This window comes from Macaca mulatta, chromosome 3 (genome assembly GCF_049350105.2).
Source record: "Macaca mulatta isolate MMU2019108-1 chromosome 3, T2T-MMU8v2.0, whole genome shotgun sequence".
Taxonomy (NCBI): Eukaryota; Metazoa; Chordata; class Mammalia; order Primates; family Cercopithecidae; genus Macaca; species Macaca mulatta.
The window spans coordinates 173923008-173944222 of NC_133408.1; the positions used below are offsets into that span (position 1 = coordinate 173923008).

General features: G+C 37.9%; 1 protein-coding gene across 1 annotated transcript in view; it reads left to right on the forward strand.

Moving 5' to 3' along the window:
- Positions 1 to 21215, forward strand: part of LRGUK (leucine rich repeats and guanylate kinase domain containing) — a 129358-nt gene that overhangs the window by 95900 nt on the left and 12243 nt on the right. The window contains exons 16-18 of the mRNA XM_001100217.5: positions 130 to 269; positions 19487 to 19575; positions 20895 to 21020. Coding sequence (XP_001100217.4) covers positions 130 to 269; positions 19487 to 19575; positions 20895 to 21020 — 355 coding nt within the window. The remainder of the gene's footprint in view (positions 1 to 129; positions 270 to 19486; positions 19576 to 20894; positions 21021 to 21215) is intronic.

Consider the following 21215-nt stretch of genomic DNA (forward strand, 5'->3'; position numbering starts at 1 on the left):
AAATGCACAGACTTTAAGTATCTAGCTTGTTATGTTTGGGCAAATAAAAATATAAAACATTTCTATCCCTTCAGAAATTTCCTTTATATTATGCCTTTTATTTTAAACCCTATTTTTTTCTCCTACCAGATGGTAAGACATCCCACCTGAAATCTGAAGTGCATCCTACAAAGTATAGTTCTTCGAATATTGGTGATTTCCTGCATTCTACAGACAGAAACTACCTTGTTAAATTATGGACCAAACTTTCAGCCAAAAAAACACCAGCGGTAAGGGAGGGATAGAAGCGGGGAAGCAACAACTGGGCTCTACACAATGTCAGACAAAGAGAGGATTTAATATTTTGAGACTAATAGATTTCCCCAAAATTATTCTCTCGCTAGTGTCAGCTGAAGACAGGGTGTTGCCTCTTTGTACATCCCTGAGAACAGACACTGGTTCTAAAAGTAGAATATTCAGTATCAGATTCTGTGAGTACCTTTCTCCCGGGCTCCCAGTGAAAATTCTGACATTCAAATCTTCCATTTAGTAAGAACAGAAAAGCATTACAAGAAAATTAATGCAGTGAAAGATGTATTCCAAGGGAAAACTTGTTGCTAGGGTATAAATTTGAGTATTCTTGGGCTGAGCCTGAAAAGTGAGTCCACTCAAAGATTCCGTGTTTTATAACTTAGCACTTCTTAAACCCGTCGCATCGCTTAGTCCCAACTTAATTCTTTGAAAGTTTTGAGAAAGCAGCACGCACAGGAGTATTGAATGCAAAATTGGCACGGCATTCAGATTAGGTCATACTTGTTTTCCATCTGTAATCATTTTTATGTGATGATCTGGGAATACAGAGACTTACTTGCAATTGCAATTTGCTGCAGAAGCAACAGAACTTTTTGTTTTGGTTGTCAGTTCCTTGTTTGTGTTTCCTTAAGGCTAGCCTGTTTTTTGTTGTTGATTTTTTTTTTTTTTTTAGGCGGAGTTTTGCCCTTGTTGCCAGGCTGGAGTGCAATGGTGTAATCTCCACTCACTGCAACCTCCGCCTCCCAGGTTCAAGTGCTTCTCCTGCCTCAGCCTCCCGAGTAGCTGAGATTACAGGCATGCACCACCAAACCTAGCTAATTTTGTATTTTTAGTAGAGATGGGGTTTCTCCGTGTTGGTCAGGCTGGTCTCGAACTCCCAACCTCAGGTGATTGGCCTGCCTCAGCCTCCCAAAGTGCTGGGATGACAGGTGTGAGCCACCACGCCCCACCAAGGATAGCCTGTTCTAAACAAATAGTTGCATCAAGTCAGAACCATTGGCAGTGTTCAGTGCCAATGGTTCAGTGGTCAAAAGAATCAGACTGATTACTGATTACTTCAGGCAAAAAGTCTCAGGCTGGGGCATATACAGATATAGTATAGCTATATACAGTTTACTCTTACTGAGTCATAATAGTTTTGAGTGTTCTAGGTGCAAGAAACAGTATCTCTGCTTCTATTTCCTGCCTGTGGTGGCCCTCTCTCTCCTGGCTGGTCTCTTCCACTCGCCCACAGACTTTGCTCCCACTAGCTTGAGCACGCTCTCATGTGCCATCCAGCCCTGACTGTCCAGGCCTCTTGGCTCTGTGCTCATTCTTCCCAGCAACTTCCTTCCATCTCTTTAATTCAAGTTGCTGAAGGCAGGGGAATCTACCCAACCCAGCTTGAGTTTTCAAGCCATGCCGTGGAGGTCATATTAGCCTGCCTGTCTGGTCACCTGTGGCAGGGCAGAAGGCATGACCTGTGGCTTAGGCTGTGGCTTCTTAGAGGCAGCAGGGGGTAAGTCGGCGTGCACTAAACATCTATAAATAAGATGAATTTGTTCCATGATACTGAGTGTAGGAAACTCGTATTTATCCAAAATTAATTAAATCTGGGATTGTTCCCATCCCACTAGGATTTGTGGGAAATCAAATGTCATTAGAAATGTGGATCACTCCCCATATTTGGATTAAGCTTAAGAATCCTGAGGGTTCCACCATCCTGGGAAATTGCAAAAGGGCGTCTAGCTTAATAACCACCATGGTTACCATGGACATGCTTCTTATCTAAGGCACTAAATCCCATTCTGAGCCAGTGGCCCTGGTATTCTCCATATCCTACCTTTTCCTACTATTAGTAGCTTTTTTCTTTTATTTTTTTATTTTGTAGAGACAGGGTCTTCACATGTTGCATAGGCTGGCCTTGAACTCCTGGCCCCAAGTGATCGTCTCTCCTCAGCCTCCCAAAGTGCTGGAATTACAGGCATGAGTCAATGAGCCCAACTAACTAGTAGGTTTTTTCCTAATACCTACCCCTGACATCTTGCTATACCTGGGGTAATGGGTGGAAGTCAACAGGTAAGGCTCCCTCTACATGAGGAACCTATCACTCTCCGTCCTTCTGGTCCTGGGAAATCCACCTCTTTCCAGATCAGTCCACAGCTTTCTCTTCTGCCCTTGGTATTCCAGCCTTCTTGGATGGTGTGGCTTGATGCTTCTTGGACTTTCAAATACAGCATCAGTGTTTTAATGTTCCCTTGGGACATGGAAATCCAGAGTGCAAACCTTCAGGCCACTAAATCCTGTCCACCTATTTATTCCTTAGTGTTAAGCCTGCGCCCTGACAATCAGAGGCAGCCCATTTCCCAGGTGAGCTGTCCCGACGCACAGCTGGATTCACACTCATAGGCAGAAGCACACACCACTGACTTGCACCCCTCTTCCACTTAATGGGTATTCATGGTTTATTTAAATGTGTTCGGAGATCACGTCCTTTGCAGGAACATGGAGGCCATTGTCCTTAGCAAACTAATGCAGGGTCAGAAAATCAAGCACCACATGTTCTCACTTATCAATGATGAGGACACATGGACACATAGAAGGGAACAGCACACACTGGGATCTTCAGAGGGTGGAGGGTGGGAGGAGGGAGATGAGCAGCAAAAATAACGAATGGATACTAGGCTTGATAACTGGATGATGAAATAATCTGTACAACAAATCCCCATGACACAAGTTCACCTAACAAACCTGCACATATACCCCTGAACTTAAAATAAAAGCTAAAAAAAAAAAAAGTCCAATCTAAATATCACCTGTTAGAAAATAGTGGGGCCTAATTAAAGAGAGTGCTGGTCGGCTGGGAGCAGTCCTCACGCCTGTAATCCAAGTACTTTGGGAGGCTGAGTCGGGCGGATCATGAGGTCAAGAGATCGAGACCATCCTGGCTAACATGGTGAAACCCTGTCTGTACTAAAAATATAAAACATTAGCCAGGTGTGGTGGCGTGTGCTTGTGGTCCTCGCTATTCAGGAAGCTGAGGCAGGAGAATCGCTTGAACCCAGGAGGCTGAGGTTGCAGTGAGTGGAGATTGCGCCACTGCACTCTAGCCTGGGCAAGAGTGAAACTCCGTCTCAAAAAAAAAAAAAAAAAAAAAAAAAAAAAAAAAAAAAAAAAAAAAGCGCTGGTCAAGGGCAATAAGGTACTAAGGGGTGGGGACAAGGGAACAGAACTGGAAAAAAACAACAACAACAAAAAACAAAAACCCACTCTGTGCTCTTAACTGTGATTCAGTTCTAACGTTTTAATATAAAATGAAGACAGTATGGGGAAACCGGAGAGAGGATAAAAAATCTGTGAGAGTGGAAGGGGCCACCCTGGTGATGACTGATGGGGGAAAGGACCGATATCCCAGGCCACCTGTTACTGGAAAGAGTTTCATGAAGTTTGACACCGGATTGCTCCTTGCCTGCAGTGCCCCTCCCTGAGAAACTGAGCAGCCCCCATAATCCATAGCATCTGGAAGCCTGTGTTGTGTCCAGTGTCAGCACTGTGGCATTTACTGACCCCTGATGGTAGTAATTTGCAGAGCCCTGAGGTTCTGATGCCTGTGCCTCTCAGTGCTAGTAGTTTAGGTGGAAATACAAATGTAACAAGGTAGTTTCATAGAAAAGCAAATCAAACCCCCTCAGAACTAACAGATTCACTCTTACGAAATTAGGGCAAATGTAATAACTGAATTGCTCTTGTCATATGTATGGGTGAATTCACCTAAGATTATGTTTGGTGCCTCATTTTTCTTTTAAAGATTATGGATTCAGTGCTCTTGGAATTTGCAAGTATTTATCCCATTTTAGGAGATCTCATGGGTTGTTAACCTTTTGCACAGCTGGTATAATGCTGCAAAACAAGCAATATACCTTTTTAAGACCATCACAACAGAAGTTTCAGTGAGACATTATGACGTGTGTTAGAGAACATACATTGCCTTTACGCAGCATTTATAATTTAGAAAGAGCTTTTGTGTAGGATGTCTCACATACCCCTCACTGCAACCCGAAGGAGAAGATGTTGTTTTTCTTCTCTTGCCTTCCCAAGGTAAATTTCCATGTCTTTTTGGAACTTTTTAGTGGATGGAAGAAAGTAATTGCAGCTGCCTTTGTCAAAAAACTTTATCTTAAATTATCCAAAAGAAAAAAGGCATTTTTGTGCTTTTTGGTGTCTTAAGTGTACATTTAATGTATTTATATTTTCTTTTGCAAACTATTAAGAGGGCTTTGACAGTGATGGACAAGGTAGCAATTCCCATCTCCTCTGTGTGTGTGTGTATGTGTGTGTGTGTGTGTGTGTGTGTTTCTGTTTCTGGTTCTGTTTCTCTGAAGCACCATTCTCACTTATGTCAAAGATTGCATTCTTTCTCTCCTGCTCGAATCCACCTCAAAACTCACTGTGTACATGAGGCCTTGTCCATACTGCTTCTGTAATCTAATATTCTCTCTTCCCTTGGCCATTGCGTGCAGTGACATGTGTGTGAGCTGTGATTACAAAATAACGAGGCTGGTTTTGTGTATGTCTTAAGGAACCAGTCTTATTTCTTGGTAGTCACATATGGCACATGTCATAACTAGCTGGGTAAGTACATGTTTATGTGTGTATTTGGTCTATGTTCATGTCTATTTCCATTTGACTACTGGCTTCTTGACCCATTTTTCTTGACCCAAGAGGAAAAATGCACTAACTTTTGAATCAATGTGACAGCCTTGCCATCTACTGGGTGATCTTACAAAAGCCACTCATCTGCTATGAGATGCCATTTCCTCTTCTGTAAAGTACATACAGAGAAATAATAATACCTATCTTACAATGTCATGGTGTCAAATCCATATGAAACTTCTTTGTAAATGATTGACTACAGAACAAATGTTGTCGCTATGGCGGTGATGATAGGCAGGGAGTGAGGAAGGGCTCAGGCCCTCATCTATACTTCTTTATATTCAAGAACAGCAGCTCTCCTTTGGGGGATCATCGGCATCCCCGTGTCACCAAGAACCTTCAGATACCTGAAAAGTGGTTAATTGAACTTCTGCTTCCACTAAAGGCAGACCTGGTAATTTGGAGTACCCTTCTTGCTGAGAACAGCTAGAAAATCTGGATTAAAAAAATATCTACTTGAAGGGATTAGAGAATAAACATAAGAGAAAGTTTATCTGGCCAGGAATTAGGGGAGGATGATCCTGAGAGGTGAACCTGGTACCAGAGGGCACTTACTCCTGTGGACCTTTGCTAATTGAGGTAGACATGGCTGAAGGCTGACTTGACACTTTGAGAGTCTTGTGGAACTAGGACAATAACATCAAATATGAGGTCCATCAAGGAGGTAAACTTAGTGAATGATGCTTTCTTTAGGTTGGTAACCAAAGGGCTGCAACCTTGGAGTAAAGGTGAACAAAAAGTAGTCAGGACTTCATAGGAGCCACAGTTAAAGTACTCTTATTCCTGAAATTATATTCAAAAGATCCCAGATGTCCCTAGGTCCATGGCAGAAAAAATATATATAAATAATGTTGTAAATACACTGTCTAATGCATAATGAAAAATAACTAGGCACATAAGGACATGGGAAAACTTGAACTAAAAATAACAGAATCCCCAGATGATAGAAACAGGCCTACAAGAGCCTCCAGATTTTAAATACATATTTTGAAGCCTTCAAGCATCGATGTTATCAAAGCAAGACTTTAATGTGACTGTATTTATAATGTCCAAGATATAAGACAAAAATATAAATTTCAGCAAAAGTGGAGACAATAAAAACTAACTAAATGGAAATGGTAAAAACCTGGGGGAAAACAGTAACTGAAATTGATACCCCATTAGACACAGCTAAAGAGAGAATTAATAGACTGAAAAGTTGATAAGAAAAATAAATCTTAGAAACATAAGATGGGAAATACAGTGGAAGAGTGAGTAAGAGACATAAAGCAAATGTGAGAAGTTCTAACATGTGTTATTGAATCCTAAAAGGAGAGAAGAAATGGAACAGAAACAAGATTTGAAGAGATAATGGTTGAAACTTTATGGTCCTGATAAAAGTCATCAAGCCATAGATTAAATAAATCTTAAAAACCCAACTTAGACACATATTTGTTTTGAAATCATATTGTACTAAAATTAAAAACAAAGGAAAACATCTAAAGAGCAGTCATAGGGGATAAAATTACTTTCAAAAAAGTAATATTAGGTTAACAGCTGACTTTCCAAAAGATATCATGAAAGCAAGAAGACAGAGAATATCTTTAAAGTGATAAATTATTGCCAACCTAGAATTTTGTACCCAGTGAATACATCATTCAAAAATGAAGGTGAATTAAAGGTATTTCCAGACAAAGAAACAGGATTTGTCACAGGAAGCCTACATGAAAGGAAACACTAGAGAATTTTCTTTTGGCAGAATGAAAATGATTTCAGATAGACAGCGTCATAGATAGAGAAAAAAATGAAGAACAAGACAAAGGGTAATACAGGAGTAAATCTGCAATACATGAGTAAATCTAAAGGGTTGTTGACTGTATAAAACAGCAATGGCTTTAACAATATATAGAATTAAAATGTATAAAATTAAAATATGTGGAATGAAGGGAAAAATGTAAATGTATTTAATACCACTGAACTGTACACCTACAAATGGTAAAGACAGTAAATTATATGTGTATATTTTACCTCAATAAAAAAGTTTAATTAAAATATAAAAATTAAAAATAAAACTAAATTTATGACAACAATTATAGTAAGTCAAGAAGGATATAAATGGAGATGAAATGTTTTAGAATCCTTGCATTTGAAGTCTAAGAAGAGGGTAACTATAATAATATCAGATTATCAGATTTTGATGAGTCAAGAAAATATTTTAATCTCTAGGATGATACTAAAAGAAGATTAGGAAATGTATTTTTTTAGTCTAATTGGGGGAAGGAGTAGAATAATAAATAAATAATTCAACATGGTATCAGAGGTCATAGCCAGTGCAATAAAGCATAAACAAGAAATAAATGGTGTAAAGCTTGAAAATAGTTAATAAATGCATTTGACAAGATTATTAGAAACATAAAACATATAAAAATAAATTTCTACCTAATAGCAATAATTTTAAATATATTTAATTTTTAAAAAATATATATTCAGGGTGAGTGCGGTGACCTATGTCTGTAATCCCAGCACTTTGGGAGGCTGAGATGAGAGGATCACTTGATGTCAGGAGTTTGAAACCAGCCTGGCTAACATGGTGAAACCCCATCTCTACTAAAAATACAAAAATTAGCCAGGCGTAGTGGCACATGTCTGTAGTCCCAGCTACATGGGAGGCTGGGGCATGAGAATCACTTGAACCTGGGAGACTAGAGGTTGCAGTGAGCTGAGATCACACCACTGCGCTCCAGTCTGGGTGACAGAGGGAGACTCTGTCTCAAAAAACAAACACACACACACACACACACACACACACACACACACACACATTCGGTAACATCCAGAGTGTCAAATATTTAAAAACAAATTAATAAAAGGTGTGCAATGCTTCTACTCAGAAAAATGTAAAACACATTTTCTAGAAAAATTAAAGACCTAAAAAGTGGAGAGATAGACCATGTTTATGGATTGCATGGCTCCATATTATACAAATGTCTGCTTTCTTCAACTAGGTCTATACATTCAAAGCAATCCAGTCAAAAACATTCTCACATTTTTGTGGAAATTAATAATCTGATTTTAATATGTATCTGAAAATGCTGGTATCACCACTAAAATAGACAAGTAAAATAAATAACAGCCCAGAAATAGATCCATGCACACATGGAAAGCTGATTTATGAAAAAAGTGACACTGCTGAGCAGTAGGAAAATGATGCCTTTTGTATAGCATTAATTAGATATAAATAGGAACAAAATTAGATTTAACCCTGATCTCACACCATATATAACAGTTAAGGTAGATTGTCTATAAAATGTGAAAAGCAAAATAATAATCAAAAAATAATGTAAGATAATATTTTTATGATCTTGAGGTCAAGATTTCTTAAATGTCACACAAAAATCATTCATTTCAAAGGAAAAATCTGAAATATTTTTTAGTACATAAAACTAAGATCTCTTGTTAATTGAAAACACAGCATTAAGGAGGGAAAAAAAAAGACTACAGAGAGTGAGGAGACATTTGCCATAACAATCAACAAAGTGTATCCAAAATATATAAAGAACTCCTACAAATTATTAAGAAAAAAACATAGGTAACCCATAGGAAAATCCCTTCACAAAGTAATATCCAATAGCCCATATTCTTATGAAGAGATACCCAGCCTTATTACTAATCAGGGAAATGCAAAATATAATCGCAATGAGATACTACTATGCATAAACTAAAAGTACTAAAATTATAAAGACTATCAATATGTGGGGCAATGGAAATTCTTATAAGACAACAGATGGGAAATTAAATTGGTATACCTTGGAAAATAGTTGAGCACTATTTACTAAAGTTGAACATGCATATACCCTACACCTCAACCGTGGTATTCTTGTGTATATACCCAATAGAAATGAATGGTTATGTGCACCAAAAGATATGTACAAAAATGTTTATAGTAGCATTGTTCATAATAGCCCTAAACTAGAAATTCACATGTCCATCAGCAGAAGAATGGCTATGTAAATTTTTGAATCATCATATAATAAAATATGTACAGTAATGTAAACCAACACACTTCTTGGTTGTATTTCACAAACATACTGTTGAACTAAAGAATTCTAATGCAAAAGAATACATGCTATACGTGCCATCTGATTCCATTAATATACAATTTAAAACAGGCAATATTAAACCATGATATTTAGGGATGCACATTTAGGTGATAAAACTATAAAGAAGAAGTAGTTACTGTAAAAGTCAGGAGAGTGCTTATCTCCAGAGGGGGAAGATGTGGTAATAGTTGAAAAGGGTCTTGAGGGACCTGGAGACGCTGGCAATTGTTTGTGAGGTTTAGGAGGCCATCTGGTGAACTGGAATGCTATTTGTTCTGTTCATTAGCTGGACAAGCCACAGTGAGTTAACATAAGCCACTCTGGGATTGGGTAGGATTTTCTAAGGGCTGTAGTTTGAAAAATTAAGAGTAATCTATAAGGCAAGGATCCAAGGGTGATGCTGAAGCCCAAACCAGCCAGAGTCCAACTTGATGATCCATCTGAAGGATTTGAAGTGAGTGAGGATCCATGGCAGTAGTCCAGATTAGGGGGAGACTCAGCTTACCACCCCACTGGACATAAATCTGAGAAAAGTGAAATAATGAGTCAGGGGAGGTGTGGTCACGTAAGAAAGTAATGTCTGTGGTCTGTGATAGTTTGTTGGCAGATAAATTCATTATGTCATTGCTAGTTGATCAAGCTTAGAAAGAGCCTTTGCTCTCATAGCCATCGTCTCCATTCCCATATTCAAAAGGACTTTCCTTCCTTCTTTTTTTCTCTCCTCTCTTCCTTTCTTCTTTCCTTTCTCCCTTCTTTCCTTTCTTCCTTCCTTCCTTGTTTTCTCCCTCCCTCCCTCCTTCCTTCCTCCCTCCCTCCCTCTCTCCCTTCTTCCCTTCCTTCCTCCCTTTCTCCCTCTCTTCCTCCCTTCGTTCCTCCCTTTCTCTCTCCCCTCCTCCCTTCTTTCCTTCTTATCTTCCTTTTCCCTTCCTTCTTTACTTTCGCTCTCCCTTCCTTTCATTTTTCTCTTCCTTCCTTCCTCTCTTCCTCCTCGCTTCCTTCCTTTCCCTCCCTATCCCTTCTTCCCTTCTTTTGCCTTCTTCCCGTTTCCTCATTTATTTATCTACCCATTTTATATTTGTTGAATTCCTATCATGTATGTAGGATATTGATTTGCTTTTTCAATATGAGCAGACATTTGCTGATCAGACCCTGCTGCAGACACTAGAACAATATGGGCCTGGTCCCTGTCCTGATAGAATTAATATTCTAGTAGTGAGATCCTCTGGCCTACTTGTACTGATGGGATAAGGTCAGTGGATCCCTAGTCCTCTTACTACTACCTTCTTTCTTTGAGTAGAAAATCCTCAGTATTACTGACTTCCAATATACTGATAGTTATTTTTAATCTTTTTTTTTTTTTTTTTTTTTTTGAGACAGAGTCTCACCTTGTCACCCAGGCTGGAGTGCAATGGCACGATCTCAGTTCACTGCAACCTGTGCCTCCTGGGTTCAAGCAATTCTCCTGTCTCAGCCTCCTGAGTAGCTGGGATTACAGGCACTCACCGCCACACGTGGCTAATTTTTTGTATCTTTAGTAGAGATTGGGTTTCACCATGTTGGTCAGGCTGGCCTCGAACTCCTGACCTCCTGATCTACCCGCCTCGGCCTCCCACAGTGCCGGGATTACAGGCGTGAGCCACTGCACCAGGCTTTTTATTTCCTATTCCTAAAGTCACTGGAGGTTTCCTCTAGAACCTAAATGACTTGTCTTTGTTAGGAAGAAATGCCCACAAATATTATTTTTTACTCTTCAATCTGAACAAAATCTGCTAACATCACATGTCTTGATTGCTACTCCAATCATTTATAAATATAAAATTCTTTCTATAAATGTGATCATAATTTAATATGAATTTAGATAATTTAATAAAATATCCAGTTTACTCATTTTCTCACTCCTTGCTTATACAATTCTTTGTTGCTTTATTTCTTCTCTCTTCCTATCTTAAATGGTACTTACTTTTCTGAATGACACCCAAAGCACATTAATTTGAATATCTCTAAGAGAATCTTAGAGAACTGTAAATGTAATTTTAATCAGCCTTACTTCTTAAACACTTAAACATTTTTCTTTGCAGGTTTGAGAATAAAAAAGTGCACAGCTCTTTTCTTACTCTTGCAAAAAATAAATGACCAACTCTGTCAGTGAGAGGTTTTTATTTCTGTAACACTCATGTATAGGTTACAGATGTCTAACTTCTTGTGTGTTATTTGTCAGATATCATTATACTTCAGTCTCCCTCCCTGATAGTAACCCAATGCTCTTTGCATGGTTGGCTCCCTGGAAAGCATACATGAAGGCTGTGCTGACTTAGTTAAGGTTTCTTGCTCTGGATTTGCTATTGTGACTAGGTTTTGCCTTCTAGAAGAAGCTTGACTTTCTTTACCTCCATCATATCTGTTTCTTCAACCAGCTCCTTCAACACCCTTACCCCTGAAGCAGGCCAAGTCACTGAGAGCCAATTCTCCAGAAAGAAAAATTGCTGAATGACCAATTAATTGAGAGACAATTTAGCAAATATATGTGTACAGCAGACAAGGCCAGTACAATCCTGTAAGTACAAACTGTACGAAGGGGAAATGACAAAGTGGACCTGTGTTGACAAAGTATTAAGCACCATTTCCTTTCAATACTCTCAGGACCCAAGTCAGCTCAGGGAAGAGAGGCTGCTTGTCCAAGGATCACACAGCTTAGGAATGTCTATTTTGATTTCAGAAGAAAAATGCCTTCTTCTACTCAGGTGCATTTTTCAGTATTGATACATCAATGTGAATCTTTTTTTTTTTTTTTTTTTTTTGGGATGGAGTCTTGCTCTGTCACCTAGGCATCAATGTGAATCTCGAGAGAATACATTTGATATCCAGTATCTTTGTTCTCTGCTCTTTGTGTCTAATTTGAACTCAGGATCCTCATGGCTCTAAACAAAGCTTGTCCAACCCACAGCCTGCCGGCCACATGTGGTCGAGGACAGCTTTGAATGCAGCCCAACACAAATTCATAAACTTTCTTAAAACATTATGAGATTTCTTTTGTAATGTATTTTTTTTAATCTCATCAGTTATTGTTAATGTTCGTGTATTTTATGTGTGGCCCAAGACAATTATTCTTCTTCCAATGTGGCCCAGGGAAGCCAAAAGATTGGACACCCCTGCTCTAAACTGTTTCATTTTCAATGTCTTTTGTCATAAAAAAAAGTTTCGGTTAGGTTCATAGGGGCACAGATCAGCATCTCAAACCTGTTCTCCTGCTCTTCATGAGGCCAGTTCCCAATATCCCTTTTTCTAAGCATTATATGACCCTCAGATACCACAATCTACTGCAGTTTCCCAGTCTCTTAGCGATCTCACACACTGGTCTTCCTGAGATGAGATACTCTGCTTTGTTCAATGATGGTTTCCCAACATCTGGTGTGGTTGTCTGACCCCCTGCATGGTTTCAATAAATTTTGCTGAACCTATGAATGAGTAAAAGTGAATGGACAAAGGAATGATTTGTGATATACTAGAACCCTTCCTCCAAAGTTTTCCTTTGATTCCTTTCTTCATTGTTGTTTCCAACTGGTAGATGGGCAGGGAATTGATTATAGAATGACTATCTTACTGTAACACTAGTCCTCCTAAAATTAGCATCATGTTCCTTCTCATGATAAATTTGTTCTTCTAAGAATAGATTTATTGTCTGAGCCATTTAATTAAATTTGTGTTTCCCCGTCTGCTTCTCTTGTTCCTTTTGGGTCTCCTTTCTCTTTTTCTTTCCAATTTCTTGATATTGGAGTATCTCAGGGCTCAGTTCTTTGTCCTTCCCTTTCTTTCTTTTCCCTTCCCTTCTCTCCTTTTTCCTTTTCTTCCTTTCTCTTCCACTGTTTTCCTATCTACACTCACTTCTTTCAAACCCGAAATACTGATTGTTGCCCTAAATCTTCATCTTATTTGATGCAAACTCTATATTTGCAGTTATCAGACCACAAACATCCTCCTTTCTCTCCCAACCCAATATCCAATCTGTTAAAAACTTCTACTGGCCCTACATTCAAATTATTCTGGAATCCAGAATCTGCCCACTGTCCTGGTCTACTCTTCCATTATCTGTCACCTAGATCACAGCAGCCACCTCTTAAGTGGTCTCTTTGGTTCTACCCCTGCCCCTATAGGCTATTTGCAAACACAGAAGACAGAATGATCAATTGCAAACCTAAGTCAGATCATGAGCCCCCTCTTCTCAAACACCTGCACTTGCTTCCATGTTGCTCAGTGCCTTTCAGTTTCCTGCAAACTCCTGCATGATCTTGTTCCCTTGGTGTCTCCGATCTCATTCCTACTACTCCTCTTCCTACCTCAGCTCTGCTGACACTGGCAAGTGATTTTACCTCTAACCCACCAGCACTCCTGCCTTAGAGCCATTGCACTAACTGTTTCTTCTTTCCGGAACACTGTTTCCCCAGATAGCCACATGGCTGACTCCTTTTCCTCCTTCAACTATTAACTTACGTTTTACCACCTCTATACTCTCTGCCCTGAAACCCTAATTTATACTGCAACCTGTATCCCCTACTCTGTGTCCTTCCTTGGCCCTCCCTAGCCCCTTTTCCCTGCTCTATTTTTTTTTTTGGAAAATTCATATCACCCTCTAATGTATTAGTCTATTTGATTATCTATTATGCTCGTCGTTGGTCTCCCCCTGTTAGACTATAAATCCTCCAAAGGCAGAAATCATTGTTACTCCCTGATGTATTCATTATTTTATACAATGGTAGGCACACAGTAGTGCTCAGGTAATACTTGTTGAATGAATGAAGGAATAGGGGGAAGTATAGTTTAGAGCACTGTCACTTGGGCAAGTCACATGTCTTCTCTGAGTCTTAGTTTTCTTATCTGTAGAGATAATAGTAATCAAGTCCTAGGTTAGTTGATGTTAAATTTCCTGGAATATATTAAGTGCTCAGTAAGTATCAATATTATATTTTTATTTGCTAAATCAAGGCAATGCTAGAACAAATGTTATTTGCATAATAAGATATCACATTTTTAGTAAGATATTAATAGGTAAGAAGCACAGTGATATTTTAATTCTTCCTCAAGTCCCAATCTTCTACCTCATATTTTATTTAAGTTCCATGTTATCATAATACAATATATTTTCTTACCCTTTCTTAAATTATAAAATTAAAAAACAAGTAAAATAAATATATAGATTATTATAAGGCAAATCTCCTTGTCACCACTTCCCAAGTTGGGACATGTTACTCCAGAAGCCCTCCCATGAGCCCCATCCTACACTCCCTCCCTCCAAAGGAAACCATCATTCTGACTCTATAGTAACCAATTCCTTATAGTCCTTTTTGGTTTTATTGCACAAGTGTGCATCCTTAGATTCTAGTTTAGTCTTGTCTATTTTAAAAGAAATAATATATATTTACAGTATCTTTTAATCTCCAGGTTCTCCACCCAGCCTTTTCTTTTCTTTACAAGTTCCTGTTAAAGGACTCTGTTTAGATTGTAGCGTCTCCCACACTTTGGGTTTTGCCAGTTGCATGCTTATGGTGCCATTCATCATGTTCTTCTGCCCCTGAATTTCCTGCAATTGGCAGCTGGATCCAGAAGTTTGTTCAGACTCAGGATCTGTTCCTTTAGCAAGGCAGTAAATAGTGGTATTTATTTTTCATTAAAGGGTAAATAACATCTGTTTTTCTCTTTTTGTGATGTTCTTCCAGCAGAAGTTTCCTACACCCGTATGCGCCTATAGGGCCATACAGATACCTAGCTCTGAAAAGTAAAAACAAGCTTCTTTTCTGAATAGTTTATCAGGTACTGTTTTCTTTCAGTGACAGGAAGAATTTAACACTAAGAGGATTTGAAGGCAGAAATTCAAAAGAAGCTAGCAGAAGAAATTTCTTACACTTACGGTTATTATATTAGCTATTGTTCAATACCTAGTTCAATTAATATGTTGAGGATTGAAAACTGATTATTTTGTAATTCTATCATTTCATTTTCTTTTATTAGTTGGAATAATACTATGAAGAGATGCTTCTTTCATCTCTCATCAGTTCTTATAGGATCAGCAGGCTAAATGCTTTTTTCTTTTCTTTTTTTTTTTTTTGAGACAGTCTCTCACTCTGTTGCCCAGCCTGGAGTGCAGTGGCACAATCTGGGCTCACTGCAACCTCCACCTCCCGGCTTCAAGTGATTTTCCTGCCTCAGCCTCCTGAGTAGCTGGAACTACAGGTGCCTGCCACCGTGCCCGGCTAATTTTTGTATTTTTAGTAAAGACGAGGTTTCACCATATTGGCCAGGCTAGTCTCGAACTCCTGACCTTGTGATGTGCCCACCTTGGCCTCCCAAAGTGCTGGGATTACAGGTGTGAGCCACTATGCCCAGCTAATGCTTTTTTCAAGATAATGAATTGGCTCCCATTTATTCTCTGAAGGTGACCAATTAATTTTAAATTATCATTTATGATCATTATGATCTTCATTTAAGCATATTTGAAGGATACCACCCACCACATTTTTTATCCTTATTGAAATTCATATTATCTTACCTTTGGCTAATGGAAGCCTGTTCAAGTTGACATCTGTGTCCATTAACATGCCCTGTGGAGTCTCATAGCTGTCTTACTGTCTGTTATGACAAGATAATCCATGCTTTCTTGTACTTTCCCTATCCCAGACCTGGAATCAGTCTTTTCTTCGAGAAATCTTGGTTTCTTTAAGTGAGAAATGGTAGTGCAAGAACACATTGTTGTTACCAGGGATGTTCATTACTATTGAGGTGGTTGTCGTTTCTATGTCTTTTAGGTAGAGAGATAAAATATTTCATGAATTCAGTTAATATTTCTAATTAAAATTCACGACTTTCAAGATTTTTACTTAAGTTTTTTTTCTATTATGTATTTCTCTTTCTTCCACACTGAGAACCCTGATTCTGAAAGACACAGGAGATGATACAATCTCCCATTAAATTACTCCTTTGATTTATCCCACCTTACACACAGAACAGTCTCAGAATAACAATACTAATACCACCAGCACCCATTATGAAAACCGAAAAATAGTTAAGAATGTTTTTTACAAATGTTCTTCCCCTATTATTTATGGATTCATAGCTACACTATCAAAGCATAGTCATTGAATACTCTCCTTTTTAACTCTCATTTTACCTTCAAATTATTTTACCTTAGTTCTCAAGTATGTACATGCTTAATACTTATCATTAGACCATAGGTCAACACTGCTCTAGTTTTTTGTTGTCTAAGCTTATTCTTTACTAGCTACAAAAAGGATTATAGAAACAGTATTTCCTGAGTTCTTGTATATGGATAACAGTGTGTGATACACTTATACTTTACACTGTAATTGTAGTTTTTATCATTACCCTGTTTCCTTGTTCTGTTTATTTTGTCAAGGAAGACTGTTGTTTGTGTGTTGAGTCTTCTTTATCTTAAATATTCATCATTTTCTCTTGAGTCCTTTTGTACCTGTATTCATTTCTTTTTTATTTAAAATTTTTTACTCTGCTCACATTCTATTTTTTTTTAACCATTGTTTGTTGTGTTTATTCACTCTTTCTAGTTTAGTTTTTGTTTCTGGGGTGGTTTTTTCTCTAATTCTTTCCTGAGTTCTGCCACCTAGTTCATGAGTTTTTAAAATTGTAATTTATCTGTTCCTGATGTTTTGTGTCATTTTCTTAATGTCTTTTAGTTTATTCTGAAGTAGTAGATTGCAGATATTTTTTTCTGGTTTTATATGAAAGCTTTCATTGTCAGAGTGTTACTCTCCTCCTTTTTCTCTCACAGTAGCTTTGTGTGGGATTCCACTTGATACTTTCTTTTGCTCATTTTTATGTGAAATTAGTTTTCTCAGACTTTTGGAAGGGAGCACAATTCCTTCAAATAGCATCAAAATACATGGCAGCTTTCTTCCTGGGATTTCCTGGCTCTGTTCTCTGTCCCCACCCCTTTGGTCTAGACCTTCTCTTTCTTTTGTTTCTGTTGACTCCATTCTAATACATTTTTATTCCACTCCCATCACCTTCTCTGAGTGCGGAGCCTGTCTTAGCAGGGAGCCCCAGGTGGTCAGTTTCAAGAATTCACAGTTGGCCCAGCTCCTTTAGAAGTTCCTATGACTTCTTACACTCAAACACTACTGGAGTGGGAACAACCCCTTTTCTGTTTCAGCTGTGGTTCCCAGATTGTCCTGCTTTGCTTTTCAGTGAATATTTTTCAGCTGTCTTGGCATTCCCCTGTTTCCAGGTCTTTCAATCACGATGCTGCTTCCTTCAGTTTCCTCCTGCATAGACACGCCATGCAGGTGTTGTGGCTATCATCTGACTTTCTCCTGCATAGATACTGATACCATGCAGGTGTTGTGGTTATGAAAGCCCCACCTGCATTTTGGGGTTTGAGGAGATACTCTGTCACCTGGTTTTGTTGTATATCTTTTGACATATTTTTGATTTTGCTATTTAGTTGCTATGTTTATTTTTATGAGAATTCTAGAAGATCCAAAAAGTATGCTGCCACTACCACTGTCATCTTCTCAGTTATAATAAAATATATTACAATAAGGGAAAAAGTAAGGGTGGTATAAAATGAAATCACAGTAGTAAATGGTGTACTACTATAAAGTGATTCCCAGCAAAATAATGACAAATTCACGGGAGAGTGAATAACAACAAACACAAAAAATAAAGTAAATTCACAGCAGACTTGGTTAATATATAGTTATTTTATAGTCATGTCAAGTTTTTTAGATGTATTCATGGAATTATTTAAACCTGTAGTTTTTAAATGGTGAAATGTAAATCAGGCCTGTTCCTTTCTTCTCTCATTACATCCTCCCCCGACTTTCCCAACACAATTTTCTCTTCATCTTGTTTACATAGAAACACAGAGCTCAGGGAAAGAGTAAAATGATTTTGGTAATCAAATATGCACCTGGGAGTGTGTTCAATGAGCCCATGTTAGTGCTCATGTGTCTTGGTCTCTAAGGAACAATTTCAAAGCTTGACCTAGACTTTTTCAAGCTAGGAACAGTGGACAGCAAATTCTAATCTAGGTTGTAAAAAAATGATAAACATTATTCACTCTTTACATTATCCCTCCCAAATGTATACTGTTGTACATTAAAGTGGTTTATTGAGGTCCTGCTTTGTGGTAAAGTGTGTGTGCTGTGTGCGGGGATACAGCAGCGACAAAAGGGATGCTGATCTCTCTGGGATGTGACTTATTTCCAGAGATGTTAGGTGTGTCAGTCTTGGCATCACTACAGATAAGTTATTGTGATGCAAAAATGTTTTTACAATCACATCAACTTAATTCTTAAAAATTGATTTTAAAAAACTTCCCCTAAAGACATGCAAACAAACAATTGAAACTATGCTAGCCCCCAAGGCTAAGACAGGCGATTGATCTGGAGTTGTGGTTTCACCACCTTTAACTATTGGCTATCCTTTCCCTTGCATGCTTGTTTGCTGTTATTTCCTGTGAAATTTTAAGTGAATGCCAATTTATAGTGGAGCCTGGTAATGACATAAAACTCAAAACAGCAAGGCTTATTTCAGATGAAGTTACTGGAAGCCAAGATTAATGTATTTTAAGTGTACTTGCTGTTTAAATAAATACCATTATAAATCCCCTTGTAAGTCTTTTATGTAAAACAAATAATCACTTGCTAATTTATCTTTTCTGTAAGTTAAGAACTTTATGTATTAGGTTTGCTTTAAGGGAGGAAATCCAGTACCTGAACAGTTGCTAAATAGGTCATACTCCATCAGGCGATCTTTGTATCAATACATCCTCTGTTATTTATAAAACAACATGCGCTATCTGGGTTTTATTTCCTCCTTTTTTGTTGCCTTTTGCCATCAGACCATAAACCTTTTGAATGTAGAGACTATCTTTTATGTATCTGTATCTCCATTAAATGCTTACTAAACAGTGACAGTGATATTTGTGAAATAATGACAGAAAGACCCCCCCGCCCCCATCAATTTTTCCTATTTCAGGATCATAATTAAACTTCGGTGGCTATGTTCATTCAATCAGTTAGCTATTGTATGTGCTGAGATCTGAGAAGACTAAAAAGACCATAATAGTCTGTACCTTTGAGAAGTTTATAATCTCATTAGAAAGATAAAAATGCACACATAAAATGTGAATTAAAATTGCCATATTATTATTTAGATGTCAAATAGAGTTTATATATTATATTACAGTCTTTAAAAAAAGATTTTGGTTTTATTTATAAAGTTTGTTCTTTTCTTTTTCCTGAGCGAATATCAATTGTTTTTTCTGCCTGTCTTTTTCCCCCTTTTTCTTTCCACATATTGGTCAATCTCTAGTACAAAAGAGAATTATTATAGATGTTTTAATCGTCTGACATTCTTAACATCAATATAATTCTCTAATGATATTTCCTACCTAGGAAAGAGATTCTATACACAGACAGCATGAGGCAGCCCGGCAAGCTCTAATGGGAAGGATACGCCCTGATCACACACTCCTATTTCAAAGGTAGCAATTTATCACATGAGCAACTTTAGATTGATTTCCTAGTGTCCAAATATATCAAATGAATCCTAAATCATGAACATAAACAGAAACCTCTGTCCTAAAATGGACCCAGTGATTCAGCAGTACACCCAGTTCTAGAAGTTGTATTTCCTTTTCATTTGTATACATTATTAAAAGGCACAATATGCTCATAGCTACTAGAAACTGATGATTTTTTGAAGATTGCAAATAATATTTCTTTGCAAGAAGAAGACGAGTGATTAATCTGGAGTTGTGGCTTCACCACCTTTAACTACCATCTATCCTTTCCCTTGTGTGCTTGTTTCGGTTCTTTTTATTGTTTGTAATTTTAAGTTATCTATTGAGAATCTTTAATCAATATAAATACATTTTTGTTCACTTGTTTGCTGCCATGTCAAAACAGAGTGATTAATTTTTTTGATGTTGGTAGGCTATCTTTGGATAGTCGGATTCAAAACACAGGCTGTGTGATATATGCAAATTTGTATGGGGGGTTTGCGAGGGTGGTGGCCAGGAATGAGACACTGTCTCCCAGAGCAGCTGAAGCTGGGCCTAGGTGACCACTGCCCAGCGGAATGCCAGGCCTGTTCAAACAGCCTGGACAGAGAAACTATGCAATTTTAAATATGAGTTCCAAATGGGTCGTCACAAAGGCAGATAGATGCTTTGAATTTGCCTGCATTTATATGCAACTGGGCTGCTTTGCACATAGCAACTCCAGCAAGTCTGAAGAACAGCAGGGTTTATTCACGAAAAATGGCTAATGATTCTTTTTCTTTCAAATCAGTCCGAGGGAACAGACTTGCATACAGCACATATGAGTAGATGAAAAAGGATATTTTATACTAGAGTTTAGTTGAACGTATAATGGTAGAATTTTTAGAAATATTTTACTTGGATACCATTTCAAAGCATTAGATTACAAATAAAGTTGGAAAACACCTATTTTTAACTTTTGTAGCAGTTGATATATTGCCAACCCTTGCATAACAAATGGACTAGGATTTATAATAGAGTACATATGAATCTCCAGGAAGATAATTTGCCTATATTAGTACTTTAATGGCTATGGAATATTCACAGCAATGAATATTTACTTAACCTTCAAATTAGAATGTAATGATGCCAATGACTTAGACAAGCTCTGATGTGAATGTTTCTGAGTGAATACATTACATTATTCCACATAGATCACATTGGCATTTGCATTTATCTGGGATATTTAGGTATACATGTGTATACACTTGTAATCATAACAAAATCCTTTGGGTTTTTTTTTTTTTAATTTCCGATTCCAGGGGTCCAGTACCAGTACCTCTCACCAGTGGTCTACACTATTATACAAATTTAGAAGAACTACGGAAAAGTTTTGATCTTTGTGAAGACTATTTTAAACCTCCATTTGGACCATATCCTGAAAAGAGGTGAGTTGAGGTGTTTCGTTGGATGGAATTGGCTATTTTCTGCTGGTTAGTTAAAATCATGGTACTCATCTCTAGGCTTCAGAGAAATCCTAAAACTGGGAAGCAGGGTCCTAACTCCTGCTGTAGAATGTGAAGGGAGTAGACCCTGCCCCTCTATGGAGGGCCCAGACATATAACCTAGGTTCATACCATTGG